Here is a 19068-nt window from a genome sequence, read left to right on the forward strand (position 1 = left end):
GTAAGGCAGCACCACTATAGGCAGACTCTATAGTATAAGGCAGCACCCCTATAGGCAGACCCTGTAGTGTAAGGCAGCACTCCTATAGGCAGACTCTGTAGTATAAGGCAGCACCCCTATAGGCAGACCCTGTAGTATAAGCCAGCACCCCTATAGGCAGACCCTGTAGTATAAGGCAGCACCCCCATAGGCAGACCCTGTAGTATAAGCAAGTACCCCTATAGGCAGGCTCTGGAATATAAGGCAGCACCCTATAGGCAGACCATGTAGTATAAGGCAGCACCCCTATAGGCAGACTTTGTAGTATAAAGCAGCACGCCTATAGGCAGACCCTGTAGTGTAAGGCAGCACCCCTATAGGCAGACTCTGTAGTATAAGGCAGCACCCCTATAGGCAGACCCTGTAGTATAAGGCAGCCCCCATAAAAAATAAATACTCACCTCTCTTCTTCCTGGTTCCTCCGCAGCTCTGAGCGCCCACTCATCTCCTGACAGCGGGCACCAGTTAGTGACGTCATCGTGCCCGCTGTCAGTGTCGGCGTCGGTAACATCACACGCTGACAGGGGGATGATGGGAGAAGGAGCATAGCGCAGCGCTCCTCCCATCAATGCGATCAGCTGTATCGGCTAAATGCCATTACAGCTGACCTTGCGATGGCGGGCAGCAGAGCAGGGAGATCGCTGCACTCTGATACAGTTACAGTAGCGTAGTGCGGGGTGGGCCCCCTCAAAGTGCGGGGCCCTGGGAACCCGCCCCCTCTGCGCCCCAGTAGCTACGCTACTGGCACAGACCCTAGATAATGACTCCTCTGCAGGCCTAAGTCTTCAGGTCCAGTAGTTGACAAAAAGTGTGGCTGCCCTAACCAAAAATGTGCATGGGCAAGTGTCCCCAAAGGAGAAGATCCAGCTGGCCTACAGTCCAGATGACGTCCCGTGTGGAGGGCAGAGGATAATCTCACCAACCAGAGAGAGAGACAACGATCACTATGACCAGGATGGATGGCCCATCTGTCTCCTCTACCACAAGGCGGGGCACATCACAAAATTCTGTAATTTAAACAAGCAACCCCTGGGGCAGAGGGCCAACCCACAGGAGTAAGACGACTGGGCCCACAAAGCTGGCGAGACAAGTACGTGGGAGGACGGCCCACGTCCTTCACTTCCCCGGAGGAACCACTGCAAGAATATTGAATACTTGCTCCTGGGTACACCTACACAACGCAGCTGGTCATTTGAGGTCAAGTCAGGCGCCATGTTGTGATCAGAAAGGGTGGGTATACATTCTAACCTTATCTAAGTAATTAGTAGAATTAAAAGGGATTTTTCCATTTTCAGACAAGCTTTGTCCCCCATCTGGAATTTGTGTTGTTTTTTTTTTTTAAACAAAACTTTTCTTTAACCACCTTTCTTGGGTCTAGCATTGAGTCTCACTGGTGCTCTAGTGTCTGTAATTGTTTGTAATGCTGACCTCACATTAACCACTCTGCAGCCAATCAGTGAGCTCAGTAGACACCACAAACTGCTGAACTCACTGATTGGCAGCAGCGTTATTCACATAACATCAGTGCTGCAGACAACAACGGAGACAGGGATCAATGACGGAAACTCAGCATCGGACCGAGGGTGGGTGAGTAAAGCTGAGAAACTAAGTTAAGGTTTAGTTTAGAAGTTCTTCACTTCATTTATAAATGTCCTCATAGATAATCTGTTGTCTACTCTGTAGAGAAAAGCCAATGAAAGCGGTTTTGACTCTGATCCTGCTGTGTGTGCTTTGGAGTGAAAGTGCAGAAAACAAGAGCGTTCCGTGTACTTTGAAAATATATGGAAACCAAAATCGATACGTGAAGGACGGTGACTTGATCCTGGGTGGAGTGTTTCAGTTGTTCCAGTTTACATATGGAAGATATCAGCAAATGGCTCCAATATCGCCGCTGTGCTACATGTAAGTGAATGAACTGTCAAGAGTTTACATACAACTTCTGATAAGATGAATACTATACTAGGCATTTAAATTAAACGTTCAGCTTCTGTGCTTATTCAGGGGCTCAGTAGGAAGGGAGTCTTTTGAAAACAGCTTGGTACTGTCTATTAAACAGCATGTAAAGGAGTCAGCTAATTAATTTCATAGCTCACAATTAGTGGCGAACAGTTACGTGTTTTACGCAGCAGTACAAGAAACACATCAAATAATTTGTATTTTATATCATTTTGAACATTTTTTTATTTAAATTTTCTTTTTCAAATTTTACTTTTAACTTAGGGTTCAGATTTTAATGAATACCCCTTTTTTTTCCAGACCATCTCCTCGCTTTCTAAGACATTTCCTTGCCGTTGACTTTGCCATTGAAGAAATTAACCAAAATATCAATATTTTACCAAACATCTCTTTAGGATATGATATTTTTGATTCCTGTTTTTTTGAGCAAACTGCTGTCGAAGGTACGCTGAAAATTTTATCTGGAGGTACAGATTTATATCCCAATTATGATTGCCGCAAAAAGAACACAGTGGTAGCTTTCATTGGACACTTACTTTCTTCATCATCCCAAGCCATCGCATACCTCCTTAACATTTATGGCTACTCCCAGGTAAGTTAGACGTTTCCCTGTTTAAAGCAATTTAAACATTTGTCATTTATTTTTTATTTTTCTTTCCTAAATGATAATGTGTGTTTGGGTGTCCTCATTCTACCACAATGACAGATAAGAGGTAAAAGAAGGGTTAGAGTTATGTCGGATTTCAAGAAGTGTCTGCGACCTACAATAATCCCCTCTTCCTAGCTAAATCAAGCTTGCATGTCTATGGGATGGTCTAAAGGATGGGGGTTCATTTAATTTTTAAACTACATAGGGGAAAGCCAAAATGAAGTAATAATATAATCTACTCCCTGTTCCACCATTGCGGCTCCCACAGTCTCCAATAGACCAGAAACGATGGCATCTTGATCACCAGTCAGATGACCCTGCAGCCAATCAATGCTCATGAGGTTGTCACTTCTGTTCTAGAGGTGGCCGTGGTAAGTATGTCCCGTTTGGTCTTTTTACAGACTTTCTTTGCTCTGTGAAGTGTACCACATAAAAATAAATTAATGTGGCACTGTGGTTTGGAGAAATAGTTTAATAATGTTGAGAGTGAGTGCACACACTCACCTTGGGAGCTGGAGATAGAATCAAATGGTGGGTAGTAGGGTTGAGCGACCTTGACCTTTTTAGAGTCGAGCCGTGTTTCGCGAAACCCGACTATCTTAAAAGTCGAGTCGAGTGGAATCGGCCAATTATCGCGAAAAGTCGGGTATCGTCCGAAACACGAAACCCAATGCAAGTCAATGGGGGAGCATAGTCGGCAGTGAGTGGAGGCCAGGAAAACACCTACACTGCCCATTTTAATGGCAAAAACATCCATTCTTGTTACAGAAGCTTGTCAATCGTAATTTAGCTTATAATAATTGGAAGGCATTTGAAATTGGGGGTCATTTGGCTAAAGTTGTGGGTGGTAGGGCTGGTTCAAGTAATTAGTGGGCCCAGTAAATCTGGACCACGTCACGGCAGTGGAGCAGGGAGAGGTAAGTATTTCAACTTTGCAAGTGCTGTGATCCAGAACAAGCAGGGGGGCCCACTCGTTGGCATTGGCACTGGCACAGGGCCCCTCAAAGTACAGCGGTGTGTTTGCACGGCGGGGGCGCCTCCCACCGACAGCAACACTTTTGCGTACTATGAGAGGCCCTGTGCCAGTGACGTCGCCAACTAGTATTCCTCCCCCCACCTGATGAAGGAACCTGCACCTTCATCTGCACCTTCCTCTATGTCCCCGTGTAAGGTGGTATGGTATGCGGGAAGAGCAACCTGACTTTCAGCAGGGTCACAATCTTGCATGGGGAATGTTGCGTTACGGGTCAGTGTACCAGCAGACTCATCTATCACTGGCTGGGCAATGGGCAGGATGAGGAGGAAACTCAGATATAGGCCCAAAGAATAAAGTGGGCTAAATGCAGTTCAAAATTGGTAACAGGACTAACCAGGGGGCATTGTTTTGTTCAGTGGAGGACAACTGGAATGAGAGGCTGACACAGAGAGTAGGCCCAAATCAATAAGTATTCTAAATGCAGTTCAAAATTGGCAACAGTAGTAAACCGGCGGCACAGCTTTGTTCAGTGGAGGAGAACAGCAAGGAGTGGCAGACACCGATAGTAGGCCCCAACCCAACTAGTAGGCCAAATGCAGTCTAACATTAACAACTACGAGAGCCTGAAAATGGAATTTCAGGACAGGAAACCAGGAGAACAGCAAGGAGCGGCAGACACTGTTAGTAGGCCCCAAACCAACTAGTACGCCAAATGCAGTTGTTCCATTTTACCACTATTTAACAAGAGCCTGAAGATAGAAGCTCAGGAAAGGCAACCTGGAGAACACCTTGGAGCGGAGGACACCGTCTCTACAACCCAGACCCAACTTGTAGGCCTAATGCAGTGTAGTTTGCAACAACTACTAAACGAGAGTAGGAAGATCGAAGCAATGTGGACGAAACCTGGGGAACACCTTGGAGTGTAACACACCCTCTCTCTACACCCCATACCCAATTTGCAGGCCTAATGCAGTGTAGTTTCCAACAACTACTAAACGAAAGTCGGAAGACCGAAGCAATGGCGAGGAAACCTGGGGAACACCTTGGAGTGGAACACACCGTCTCTCTACACCCCATACCCAATTTGTAGGCCTAATGCAGTGTAGTTTCCAACAACTACTAAACGAGAGTCGGAAGACCGAAGCAATGGCGAGGAAACCTGGGGAACACCTTGGAGTGGAACACACCGTCTCTCTACACCCCATACCCAATTTGTAGGCCTAATGCAGTGTAGTTTCCAACAACTACTAAACGAGAGTCGGAAGACCGAAGCAATGGCGAGGAAACCTGGGGAACACCTTGGAGTGGAACACACCGTCTCTCTACACCCCATACCCAATTTGTAGGCCTAATGCAGTGTAGTTTGCAACAACTACTAAACGAGAGTAGGAAGATCGAAGCAATGGAGAGGAAACCTGGGGCACACCTTGGGGCGGCAGACACCGTTAGTAGGCCCTACCAAAGTAGTAGCCCCAATGCAGTTTTAAAATTCCTAGAGGCTGAAAACAAGACTATTGACACTCTGCTTTTTTCAAAGGAGGACAGCTGTATTGAGTGGCGCAGACAGACACAGGTAGTAGGCCTTAAACCAAAAATGTGGCTCACTGCAGTTTAAAAAAGGTTACAGGGGTACACAGGCAGCATTGCTCTGGGCAGCGGAGGACAATTTCAATAGTGGACAGCAGACAGACTTTGTACGCCTACTATTAAAAAAAGGATGCTCTATGCAATTAAAAATAGGTTCCAGGGGTACACGGGCAGCAGTGGTGTGGTCAGTGGACGAGTATTGGAATGAAGGACCGCAGACAGGCGTAGTAGGCCTAACATAACAAAATTAGGTTGTAGGCACTTTAAAATTGGTTCCAGGGGTACACGGGCAGCAGTAGGCAGGTCAGTGGAGGCCTAGTGGAAGGAGGGACCGCAGACAGGCTTCGAAGGCCTAACATAAAAAAATTGTTCTGTAGGCACTTTTAAATAGGTTCCAGGGGTACACGGGCAGCAGTGGTCTGGTCAGTGGAGGAGTAGTAGGAAGAACGGGCCGCAGACAGTCTTCTAAGGCCTAACATAATAAAATTGGGCTGTAGGCACTTTATAATTGGTTCCAGGGGTACACGGGCAGCAGTAGACAGGTCAGTGGAGGCCTAGTGGAAGGAGGGACCGCAGACAGGCTTCGAAGGCCTAACATAAAAAAAATTGGGCTGTAGGCACTTTTAAATAGGTTCCAGGGGTACACGGGCAGCAGTAGACAGGTCAGTGGAGGCCTAGTGGAGGGAGGGACCGCAGACAGGCTTCGAAGGCCTAACATAAAAAAATTGGGCTGTAGGCACTTTTAAATAGGTTCCAGGGGTACACGGGCAGCAGTGGTCTGGTCAGTGGAGGAGTAGTAGAAAGAACGGACCGCAGACAGGCTTCGAAGGCCTAACATAAAAAAATTGGGCTGTAGGCACTTTTAAATAGGTTCCAGGGGTACACGGGCAGCAGTGGTCTGGTCAGTGGAGGAGTAGTAGAAAGAACGGGCCGCAGACAGGCTTCTAAGGCCTAACATAATAAAATTGGGCTGTAGGCACTTTATAATTGGTTCCAGGTGTACACGGGCAGCAGTAGACAGGTCAGTGGAGGCCTAGTGGAAGGAGGGACCGCAGACAGGCTTCGAAGGCCTAACATAAAAAAATTGGGCTGTAGGCACTTTTAAATAGGTTCCAGGGGTACACGGGCAGCAGTGGTCTGGTCAGTGGAGGAGTAGTAGAAAGAACGGACCGCAGACAGGCTTCGAAGGCCTAACATAATAAAATTGGGCTGTAGACACTTGGAATTCTCTTGCAGGGGTACACAGCCCGCATTGGTGTTGTCAGCGGAGGCCGATAGTAATGAGTGTCTGCCAGTTAGTAGTCCAAAACAATACATAAATGTGAATGTCTCGCATTAAAACACAACGAAAACACTAAAGGGTGCAATCATTAGGTACAGGGGTGGATCCTCTGCGTAGTTTCTGACCTACTAATTTGGCGCCAAGTATTTACTTGGGTAAATAGAGGACATTGCCCCTGACTATGTTAAGTACCATCATACATGTCAACACAATGGTATTGTCAGTGGCAGGAATGGAAGGATGTCAGCGCATAGCCTAAACATTGGTGGAAGTGTGAGAGATAATTGTGGAAGTGGTAGAGCAATGTTTGACCTGGGGGTGGGTGAACTCTCTTGTGGCTGACGGTACAGGCCCAGGGCCCCTCATGTTACAACAGTGTGTCTGACGTTGGGTGCACACCACCACCGACAGAGACACTTTATTGTACTATGAGGGACCGAGTGGCAGTGCTGTCGACCAAAAACGGGCACACCCACCTCTTCAGACAAACAGCACTCTCACGGGTGCTTGCGCCAAGTCGCAATACCACGGCCCCGTGTGGGGAGTTTGGCCATTTAGGGAGGTGTAAACATGTCGTATGCTGGACAATCAGCTGCTGCAAATTAAGACATTTGAAAAGTCATTCAAAGTAGTCCACAGGCAAGAGCTTTTCATAGGAAAGCTAGGTGTCGGACGGGCAAGGTTGGGCAAAAGAATTCGAAATCCAGTTGTGGTTCATTTTAATGAATGTTAGATCATCAACATTTTGTGTAGCCAGACGAGTCCTTTTTTCGGTTAATATTGAACCTGCAGCACTGAATACTCTTTCTGATAGGACACTAGCTGCCGGGCAAGCAAGCTCCTGCAATGCATATTCAGCCAATTCTGGCCAGGTGTCTAATTTGGATGCCCAGTAATCAAATGGGAATGACGGTTGAGGGAGAACATCGATAAGGGATGAAAAATAGTTTGTAACCATACTGGACAAATGTTGTCTCATGTCACTTTGAATTGATGCAGCAGTACCTGTCCTGTCTGCGGTCATAGCAAAATCACTCCACAACCTCGTCAGAAAACCCCTCTGTCCAACGCCACTTCTGATGCCTGCACCCCTAACACTCCTGGTCTGTTGCCCCCTGCAGCTCGTGTGAGAACGATCACGGGCGCTGTGTGCTGGGAATGCCTGAAGAAAACAGTCAACAAGAGTTGATTGTTTGATTGCTAATATTAGTTCCAAGTTCTCATGTGGCATAATATTTTGCAATTTGCCTTTATAGCGAGGATCAAGGAGGCAGGCCAACCAGTAATCGTCATCGTTCATCATTTTAGTAATGCGTGTGTCCCTTTGGAGGATATGTAAGGCATAATCTGCCATGTGGGCCAAAGTTCCAGTTGTAAAATTTGCGGTTGTGATTGGTTGAGGTGCAGTTTCAGGCAAATCTACGTCACTTGTGTCCCTCAAAAAACCAGAACCCGGCCTTGCCACGCCACCAATTTCCACTGCCCCCGGGAAAGCTTCCTCATTAAAAATATACTCATCCCCATCATCCTCCTCATCCTCCACCTCCTCTTCGCCCGCTACCTCGTCCTGTACACTGCCCTGACCAGACAATGGCTGACTGTCATCAAGGCTTTCCTCTTCCTCTGGTGCTGACGCCTGATCCTTTATGTGCATCAAACTTTGTATCAGCAGACGCATTAGGGGGATGCTCATGCTTATTATGGCGTTGTCTGCACTAACCAGCCGTGTGCATTCCTCAAAACACTGAAGGACTTGACACATGTCTTGTATCTTCGACCACTGCACACCTGACAACTCCATGTCTGCCATCCTACTGCCTGCCCGTGTATGTGTATCCTCCCACAAAAACATAACAGCCCGCCTCTGTTCGCACAGTCTCTGAAGCATGTGCAGTGTTGAGTTCCACCTTGTTGCAACGTCTATGATTAGGCGATGCTGGGGAAGGTTCAAAGACCGCTGATAGGTCTGCATACGGCTGGAGTGTACAGGCGAACGGCGGATATGTGAGCAAAGTCCACACACTTTGAGGAGCAGGTCGGAGAACCCAGGATAAGTTTTCAAGAAGCACTGCACCACCAGGTTTAAGGTGTGAGCCAGGCAAGGAATGTGTTTCAGTTGGGAAAGGGAGATGGCAGCCATGAAATTCCTTCCGTTATCACTCACTACCTTGCCTGCCTCAAGATCTACTGTGCCCAGCCACGACTGCGTTTCTTTCTGCAAGAACTCGGACAGAACTTCCGCGGTGTGTCTGTTGTCGCCCAAACACTTCATAGCCAATACAGCCTGCTGACGCTTGCCAGTAGCTGCCCCACAATGGGACAACTGGTGTGCAACAGTGACAGCTGCTGATGGAGTGGTTGGGCAACTGCGGTCTGTGGAAGAGCTCTCGCTTCTGCAGGAGGACGAGGAGGAGGAAGGGGTGCGAACGCCTACAGGCAACTGTTTCCTAGACCGTGGGCTAGGCACAACTGTCCCGAAATTGCTGTCCCCTGTGGACCCTGCATCCACCACATTGACCCAGTGTGTCGTGATGGACACGTAACGTCCCTGGCCATGCCTACTGGTCCATGCATCTGTAGTCAGGTGCACCTTTGTACTCACAGATTGCCTGAGTGCATGGACGATGCGCTGTTTAACATGCTGGTGCAGGGCTGGGATGGCTTTTCTCGAAAAGAAGTGTCGACTGGGTAGCTCGTAGCGTGGTTCAGCGTACTCCATCAGGGCTTTGAAAGCTTCGCTTTCAACTAACCGGTAGGGCATCATCTCTAACGAGATTAGTCTAGCTATATGGGCGTTCAAACCCTGTGTACGCGGATGCAAGGATAAGTACTTCCTTTTTCTAACCAGAGTCTCATGTAGGGTGAGCTGGACTGGAGAGCTGGAGATCGTGGAACTAGCGGGTGTGCCGGTGGACATGGCAGACTGAGAGACGGTTGGAGACGGTATTGTTTCCGCCTGTGCCCTAGATGCAGTGTTTCCTACTACGAAACTGGTGATTCCCTGACCCTGACTGCTTTGGCCTGGCAAAGAAACCTGCACAGATACTGCAGGTGGTGCGGAAAATGGTGGCCTTACAGTGACGGCAGGGATGTAGCATTGGTGAGTAGCTTCATTGGCCGAGGGTGCTACAACCTTAAGGGACGTTTGGTAGTTAGTCCAGGCTTGCAAATGCATGGTGGTTAAATGTCTATGCATGCAACTTGTATTCAGACTTTTCAGATTCTGACCTCTGCTTAAGGTAGTTGAACATTTTTGACAGATGACTTTGTGCGGATCAATTGGATGTTGTTTAAAAAAATGCCAGACTGCACTCTTTCGAGCCTCGGATCCCTTTTCAGCCATTGCAGACTGAGCTTTAACCGGATGGACACGCTGTCCTCCAACAGTTTTTGGCTTTGCCACGTGTTTTGGGCAAGATACGGGCCCGGCAGATGGAACCTGTTGCGATGTTGATGCCTGCTGCGGCCCCTCCTCCTCCGCTTCAGAACTACTGCCGCCTGCACCCTGTTCCCCCAATGGCTGCCAATCGGGGTCAACAACTGGGTCATCTATAACCTCCTCTTCTAGCTCGTGCACAACTTCGTCTGTGTCACCGTGTAAGTCGGTGCTAGAGCGTTCGTGACGGGGCAACATAGTCTCATCAAGGTCTGATTCTGGATCAGTACCCTGCGAGGGCAATGTTGCAGTCTGAGTCAAAGGACCAGCATAGTAGTCTGGCTGTGGCTGTGCATCAGTGCACTCCATGTCAGATTCAACTTGTAATGGCCATGGCCTGTTAACTGCTTCACTTTCTAAGCCAGGGACGGTATGTGTAAAGAGCTCCATGGAGTAACCCGTTGTGTCGCCTGCTGCATCCTTCCCTGTTGTTGTTTTTGCTGAAGAGGACAAGGAAGCGACTTGTCCCTGACCATGAACATCCACTAATGACGCGCTGCTTTTACATTTACCAGTTTCAAAAGAGGAGGCAAAAGAGCTAGAGGCTGAGTCAGCAAGGTAAGCCAAAACTTGCTCTTGCTGCTCCGGCTTTAAAAGCGGTTTTCCTACTCCCAGAAAAGGGAGCGTTCGAGGCCTTCTGTAGCCAGACGACGAACCTGGCTCCACAGCTCCAGACTTAGGTGCAATATTTTTTTTCCCACTACCACCTGATGCTCCACTACCACTACCATCATTACCAGCTGACAATGAACGCCCACGGCCACCACCTCTTCCACCAGACTTCCTCATTGTTTTAAAAACGTAACCAAAGTAACTTTATTTGTTGCTGTCAAACAACTTACACGGTGAGCTATAACTTCAGTATGATTTAGATATCCCTTTACAGGTGGGTGAGACCGCAAGGAAAATCAGGCACAATGTTACACACTCTGTTTTCGGTGGCACCAAATGAGAGAGATGCCACACACGCAGGACTGTCACTCAAGCAGAAATTTCAATATTGATCTCCCACTTTTTTTTTTGATTTGTTCAGGGAGAATTTAGAAACCAAATAAAAAAAAAATAGGCTTTCTATGGCCCACTATTTGAGAGAGAGAGATGGCACACCCAGGAGACAAGACTGGCACCCAAGCAGAACGGGCAATATTAATCTCCCACTGTTTTTTTTTTTTTTTTTTTTCAGGGAGACTTTAGAAACAAAATAAAATAAAATGATTTTTTCAGGAAGAATTTAGAAACCAAATAAAATAAAATGATTTTTTCAGGGAGAATTTAGAAACCAAATAAAAAAAAATAGCCTTTCTATGGCCCAGTGCCCACTATTTGAGAGAGAGAGATGGCACACCCAGGAGTCAAGACTGGCACACAAGCAGAAAGGGCAATATTAATCTCCCACTGATTTTTTTTTTTTCAGGGAGACTTTAGAAACAAAATAAAATAAAATGATTTTTTCAGGAAGAATTTAGAAACCAAATAAAATAAAATGATTTTTTTCAGGGAGAATTTAGAAACCAAATAAAAAAAATAGGCTTTCTATGGCCCACTATTTGAGAGAGAGATATGGCACACCCAGGAGTCAAGACTGGCACACAAGCAGAAAGGGCAATATTAATCTCCCACTGTTTTTTTTTTTTTTTTTCAGGGAAACTTTAGAAACAAAATAAAATAAAATGATTTTTTCAGGAAGAATTTAGAAACCAAATAAAATAAAATGATTTTTTCAGGGAGACTTTAGAAACCAAAAAAAAAAATAGGCTTTCTATGGCCCACTATTTGAGAGAGAGATGGCACACCCAGGAGTCAAGACTGGCACACAAGCAGAAAGGGCAATATTAACCTCCCACTGTTTTTTTTTCAGGGAGACTTTAAAAACAAAATAAAATAAAATGATTTTTTCAGGAAGAATTTAGAAACCAAATAAAATAAAATGATTTTTTTTCAGGGAGAATTTAGAAACCAAATTAAAAAAAAATAGGCTTTCTATGGCCCAGTGCCCACTATTTGAGAGAGAGAGATGGCACACCCAGGAGTCAAGACTGGCACACAAGCAGAAAGGGCAATATTAATCTCCCACTGATTTTTTTTTTTTTCAGGGAGACTTTAGAAGCAAAATAAAATAAAATGATTTTTTCAGGAAGAATTTAGAAACCAAATAAAATAAAATGATTTTTTCAGTGAGAATTTAGAAACCAAATAAAAAAAAATATAGGCTTTCTATGGCCCACTATTTGAGAGAGAGAGATGGCACACCCAGGAGTCAAGACTGGCACACAAGCAGAAAGGGCAATATTAATCTCCCACTGTTTTTTTTTCTTTTCAGGGAGACTTTAGAAACAAAACAAAATAAAATGATTTTTTCAGGAAGAATTTAGAAACCAAATAAAATAAAATGATTTTTTCAGGGAGAATTTAGAAACCAAATAAAAAAAAAAATAGGCTTTCTATGGCCCACTATTTGAGAGAGAGAGATGGCACACCCAGGAGTCAAGACTGGCACACAAGCAGAAAGGGCAATATTAATCTCCCACTGTTTTGTTTTTTTTTCAGGGAGACTTTAGAAACAAAATAAAATAAAATGATTTTTTCAGGAAGAATTTAGAAACCAAATAAAATAAAATGATTTTTTTTTCAGGGAGAATTTAGAAACCAAATAAAAAAAAATAGGCTTTCTATGGCCCAGTGCCCACTATTTGAGAGAGAGAGATGGCACACCCAGGAGTCAAGACTGGCACACAAGCAGAAAGGGCAATATTAATTTCCCACTGATTTCTTTTTGTTTTTTTCAGGGAGAATTTAGAAACCAAATAAAAAAAATAGGCTTTCTATGGCCCAGTGCCCACTATTTGAAAGAGAGAGATGGCACACCCAGGAGTCAGGAGTGGCACACAAGCAGAAAGGGCAATATTAATCTCCCACTGATTTCTTTTTGATTTTTTCAGGGAGAATTTAGAAACACAATAAAAAAAAATATGCTTTCTATGGCCCACTAGTTGAGAGAGATATGGCACACCCAGGAGTCAGGAGTGGCACACAAGCAGAAAGGGCAATATTAATCTCCCACTGATTTTTTTTAATTTTTTCAGTGAGAATTTAGAAACCAAATAAAAAAAAATATAGGCTTTCTATGGCCCACTATTTGAGAGAGAGAGATGGTACACCCAGGAGTCAAGACTAGCACACAAGCAGAAAGGGCAATATTAATCTCCCACTGTTTTTTTTTTTTTTCAGGGAGACTTTAGAAACAAAATAAAATAAAATGATTTTTTCAGGAAGAATTTAGAAACCAAATAAAATAAAATGATTTTTTCAGGGAGAATTTAGAAACCAAATAAAAAAAAATAGGCTTTCTATGGCCCAGTGCCCACTATTTGAGAGAGAGAGATGGCACACCCAGGAGTCAAGACTGGCACACAAGCAGAAAGGGCAATATTAATTTCCCACTGATTTCTTTTTGTTTTTTCAGGGAGAATTTAGAAACCAAATAAAAAAAATAGGCTTTCTATGGCCCAGTGCCCACTATTTGAAAGAGAGAGATGGCACACCCAGGAGTCAGGAGTGGCACACAAGCAGAAAGGGCAATATTAATCTCCCACTGATTTCTTTTTGATTTTTTCAGGGAGAATTTAGAAACACAATAAAAAAAAATAGGCTTTCTATGGCCCACTAGTTGAGAGAGAGATGGCACACCCAGGAGTCAGGAGTGGCACACAAGCAGAAAGGGCAATATTAATCTCCCACTGATTTTTTTTTATTTTTTCAGGGAGAATTTAGAAACCCAATAAAAAAAAAAAAATTAATAGGCTTTCTATGGCCCACTATTTGAGAGAGAGATGGCACACCCAGGACTGGCACAGAAGCCCAAAGGCCAATATTAATCTCCCACTGTATTTTTGTTATCAGGGAGAATTTATAAACCCCACAAAAAAAAACTGAAAAATGTAAAGGCTTTCTATGGCCCACTATGTGAGAGAGATGGCACACACAGGGATGGCACTCTAGCAGAAATGCCAATCTTAATCTCCCACGAAAAAAAAAAAAACAGGGACTGTCCTACAATTACTATCTCCCTGCAGTAATCTCAGCCAGGTATGGCAGGCAGCAATAAGGAGTGGACTGATGCACAAATGAAATAAAAAGTGTGGACAAACAAAAAAGATAGCTGTGCAGAAAGGAAGGAACAAGAGGATTTGTGCTTTGAAAAAAGCAGTTGGTTTGCACAGCGGCGTACACACAGCAATGCAGCTATCAGGGAGCCTTCTAGGGCAGCCCAATGAGCTACAGCCCTGAGGAAAAAAAATGTAGCTTCCACTGTCCCTGCAAACCGAAGGTGGTGTTGGACAGTGGAAATCGCTACAGCACAAGCGGTTTGGTGGTTAATGGACCCTGCCTAACGCTATCCCTGCTTCTGACGAAGCGGCAGCAACCTCTCCCTAGGCTCAGATCAGCAGCAGTAAGATGGCGGTCGGCGGGAACGCCCCTTTATAGCCCCTGTGACGCCGCAGACAGCAAGCCAATCACTGCAATGCCCTTCTCTAAGATGGTGGGGACCAGGACCTATGTCATTACGCTGTCCACACTCTGCGTCCACCTTCATTGGCTGAGAAATGGCGCTTTTCGCGTCATTGAAATGCGACTTTGGCGCGAAAGTTGCGTACCGCATGGCCAACCCCACACAGGGGTCGGGTTTCATGAAACCCGACTTTGCCAAAAGTCGGCAACTTTTAAAAATGAACGATCCGTTTCGCTCAACCCTAGTGGGTAGTGTGGCGTGCACTCTTGCCTTGAGAGTTCCGAGGTGCTGGTGAAGTGGAATGGCTATCCCCATAGTAGAGTAATGTTCAATCACTGCACACTCTTGATAGATGCTTGTGAGAATTTTATTGTTCATATACAGATGCAGAAATAACACAATTCAGGTGCAGGGATAAAGAAAATGGTGAGGCGACAAGAACATAACGTTTCGACCCTCACAGGGTCTTATTCATATAGTCGCTGTTTGCAAGGTTCACTGAATGGTATAAAGGATATTCTGATTGCAAAGGAAAGAAATATATCTTGGTACCGTGTTAGCGAGTAGATACATTTTTGTCTTCCAAATCATAACATTATTGACATGAATTTACTTGTGTTAAAAGGTAGCTTCAAATCTCAGAGAGACAGAAGAGTCTGGGAATATAAACTGATGACAACCTTTGACACTCTCACTGCAGGAATAAATGTGTCGCACGGATTTATGTCTTTTTACATCAACTAAGGAACTTGCCCCTCAGACTATGAGGGGTCATCACAACAGAGACCCTAATCACAGGACAATAAAACAATCCTTATCTAAGAGGCGGCCCAATATTTATGAACATAACTGTTTATCACTCATGGTAATTCTGCTTCATGTCACCTGTCTTATCCATGTTTTTTTGTTTTTGTTTTTTTTTCTGTGCTATGTTGTGCATAAATATGTGATTCTTCAGAATTTGTTTTAGTCTTTGCCTGATGAAGAGACCTGTGTAGTCTCAAAAGCTTGCAATTTGTTACCATCTTTTCAGTTGGCCATTAAAAGGTATCAACCACTGAGCACTCTCAATTCTAAATATTTTTCTGATTGCAAAGGACACCTGGGTCCAGGGAAAGTCCGGCGCACCTGCGCCTTGGATTATAAGCTGTAATGCCTTGAAGATAGCATCAGGTCAAGATTCAGAATATATTGTAAGCAGAAGAATGATGAATTAAAGACAATTTTAAGGAAAATGAATATATATATCTATATATATATATATAATTATATTTAACTAGATGGCAGCCCGATTCTAAAGAATCGGGAGTCTAGAATCCATATATACTTTATTTATTCAAATGTAAGAATAATACAATTAATAAATAATAGTAAGAAAGAACAAAAATAATAGGCAGTATATGGAGAAAACACCAAACAAAAGTTCAAAATTGGTGTGAAAATGTCACTGAACCACTTCACAACTAAATATATATAGTTTTGGTAAATGGTATTATCATTTTTTTGACGAAATTCGGCAGGAGCTTGAAGAGCAACGTCACTGGGCCCGCCTCCATGCAGTAGAAACTTGCTGTGAGGTAAAAATTCAAAAATCACACCAAAATGGCGGGCGGAGTGTGTCACAGTACGGCACGTTTCTGATTGGTCGCTCGCAGCAGGCGGCAACCAATCAGACACTGGACACTGTTGACGTCACTTATCTCCGGACATTAGCTCCGGACATTAGCTCCGGACATTAGCTCCGGACATTATCTCCGCACATTAGCTCCGGACATTAGCTCCGGACATTAGCTCCGGACAAAGCCACGGAAGTTGGCACAAATTGCAGGAAGTAGTATTCTAGACAATTAATCTCCGGACATTAGCTCCGGACATTAGCTCCGGACAAAGCCACGGAAGTTGGCACAAATTGCAGGAAGTAGTATTCTAGACAATTAATCTCCGGACATTAGCTCCGGACATTAGCTCCGGACAAAGCCACGGAAGTTGGCACAAATTGCAGGAAGTAGTATTCTAGGCAATTACATATTAGATATATATTTTAAAAAGTTCCAACTGTCAATGTCTGGGAAGAAAAACCTGTAGTCTACCCATGACTTTTTTCTGTTTACTCATTACTATAGCATTATGACCTTCCTAGATTCTGATGACTAGGGCCCCTTCTTGCATAACTCCCGAATCATGAGGCACGCAAAGCAAAGTTTGACCATGTCTACAGTCTCGCCTCAATCCATGACCATTTACCATTTTTTTTACCTTGGCAGGAGGAATTGTCAGAGGGGTGGTAACAGTGTGGAACATTCAGCAGATGCCCAGCACTGCAGTGCATAGACCTATATCCGAGATTGTCCACAGTATCCATGACAGTTGATGAGCAAATCGATTTACGGGACTCAGGTCTACGGTCCAGGTCTAGAGAGGCTGAGAATCTCTTGCCTTTAGGTGTCCCCAGCGCTGCTTTTGATTAGCCAGGTGTGACGGCTAGGGCATCATGCTCATCTCTAGTTGGGACCCATGGATTTATTTTTTGTTCATTCATTCATAGTCGTAGCAGCCAGATATTTCTCATCTTTATGTAGCTGCACTGTCACAATGGTGTTGGGACTATGGGTGCTAACTAGGTCCCTAAAACTAGGGGCGCCCTAGTTTATCCCTGTTCCTCAGATTACTTCTGAAGGTAAAGACACTGAAGCCTCACAATGTTGATCAATTGTTATGTGTCATCTTGGTCTCATGATGTCAAATTGTGAACAGCATAATGTGGAGGTTTGTATAAAAAAACAATTCTAATCAAACCCCAAAATGTACTGGTCGATTCATGAATAAAAAAAACCTGTGGTGAATTTTGCCATTAATCTACTTGTTAGCGAACATTACGTTGTGCAAAAAGTACTGAATTATTGAACAGTTGGACACGTGCACTCAAAAGTTTAGAGATGGTCACATTAAAGTTCATCTGAAAAGTTTGAGTGCATTTTAGGCTCATCCTAAAATTTCTCCAGAAAGTCAAATATCCCTGTTTGTGAGTAATGTATATCTTTATATAAGATTGCTTTAATAGCTTGGTAAACTAGATTTACATTACACAGAGTATTATAGTATGTAAAAGATGGTGGTAAAACCGCATTGCGTGCGGATTGCATAGCAAATCATACGGAATGCCATACGCATGACACTTGTCCAACTTTTCGGCATGAACGATTTTTTATTTGCAGATGTGAGCGAACCCTTATGCTGCTGTCAGTCTCTGACAGTGGCATTTAGTTGTTACAATCCAGGGTGATGGAAAAACAAGTTCCACATAGCTCCATCGATGAAAAAAAAAAGGAGTTATAATTCTCAGAAAATGGTGACATCAACAAAATGTGTTGGTTTTTTTTTTTTTTACAAACCCCTGAAAATGTTTCTCTACTAATATGTAAAATAATTATGAAGGCTTCTTATTGGATTTCTTTAATTTAAATCATCGTGTATCAAATAGAAAAGTACCAAGCTAATTTTTAGTGAATCACCGAATTAAGTACCCAGTCTTGCAAATAAATCATATAAAACATAATCTTTATTTTGAATGTTAAAAGATCAGTCAAGTTCAGAAATAAGGTCACCTACATCTGGGTCTGTTTTTAATATAATCCAATACTTTTGTATAATCTGTCACACTTCTCCTGATCTTTTGTCAAAGGTACCTATAATTCTAACTCGAGATTCTGGGTCCTCCTGCTCCCTTTTCCTCAATAGTGATGTACTATCCCTCGCCCTAGCTCATTCAATATATCCAAGGGGTAAACTTTGTCAACAAATCTATCTCTCAAATCCCAGACCTGACAGTGGAACTTCGAGACTGATGAACAGGGCCATTTAGGGTGAGGGAAGGATAGCCGCCGATGAGTGGGGTTGCCACTCCACAGGTCTAGGGTGCCTGCAGACAGGTATAGAGAAATCAGTAGCATATTAGGGTATGTTTCCACATGCCGGATTACATCAGGATTTGCTGCGGGTTGGACGTTGCATACAGCCGCAGTGTCCAATCCGAAGTGTCCAGATGTTACAGCATAGTGGAGGGGATTTTATGAAGTCATGTCTCCACTATGTGCATGACGCGCCCACAGGGCCATGGGGTACTCTGTACCGGGTCATGTGGTTCACAGGGGGATGTCACGGTGGCGACCCGGTCCGTGGCCCTGGGCATCAACGTAAAAGGGAAAGGTCTTTAAAGGGAATAAAGTTTATGTTTGTGATGCCAAATGTGGTGTTCGGTCAATGGGGACCGGCGCTGCTTTAAGGGGTCCTCTAGGGTGATGTTATGGCAGCTAGATGGTATAACTTCCCACAAGGGAAGTGTATACCCAGGGCTCCTCTGGTGTAGATGGAAGATGGTGGAAGGTGCAGTAAAGAACAAGGACACAGGTTTGCAGTCTCTATACCTTGTTTACTGAAGACTTCAGCATTCACAGTCCAGAGCACCAGATCACAGGGCAGGCAGGGTCTGGCTGGCTTGACGGAAAGTTAGGAGTCCCCTTACCCAGGTGGAAATCAAAAGCCTTCCTCTAGCGCTGTGGTGGTTTAGTCTCTTACTGCTTAAAGCTTCACATAATGTCCTCACAGATGTTATCTCTCTCTCTCTGTCCCCCGG

The 19068-nt window shown here is 44.4% G+C and overlaps 1 protein-coding gene across 1 annotated transcript in view; it reads left to right on the forward strand.

The window, feature by feature from the left end:
• Positions 1-2272: 2272 nt before the first annotated feature.
• The window catches only part of LOC138666220 (vomeronasal type-2 receptor 26-like), a 94612-nt gene continuing 77816 nt past the window's right edge, over positions 2273-19068 (forward strand). The window contains exon 1 of the mRNA XM_069754457.1: positions 2273-2587. Within this exon, the coding sequence (XP_069610558.1) occupies positions 2273-2587 (315 nt within the window). The remainder of the gene's footprint in view (positions 2588-19068) is intronic.

The sequence above is a fragment of the Ranitomeya imitator genome, chromosome 2, assembly GCF_032444005.1.
Source record: "Ranitomeya imitator isolate aRanImi1 chromosome 2, aRanImi1.pri, whole genome shotgun sequence".
Taxonomy (NCBI): Eukaryota; Metazoa; Chordata; class Amphibia; order Anura; family Dendrobatidae; genus Ranitomeya; species Ranitomeya imitator.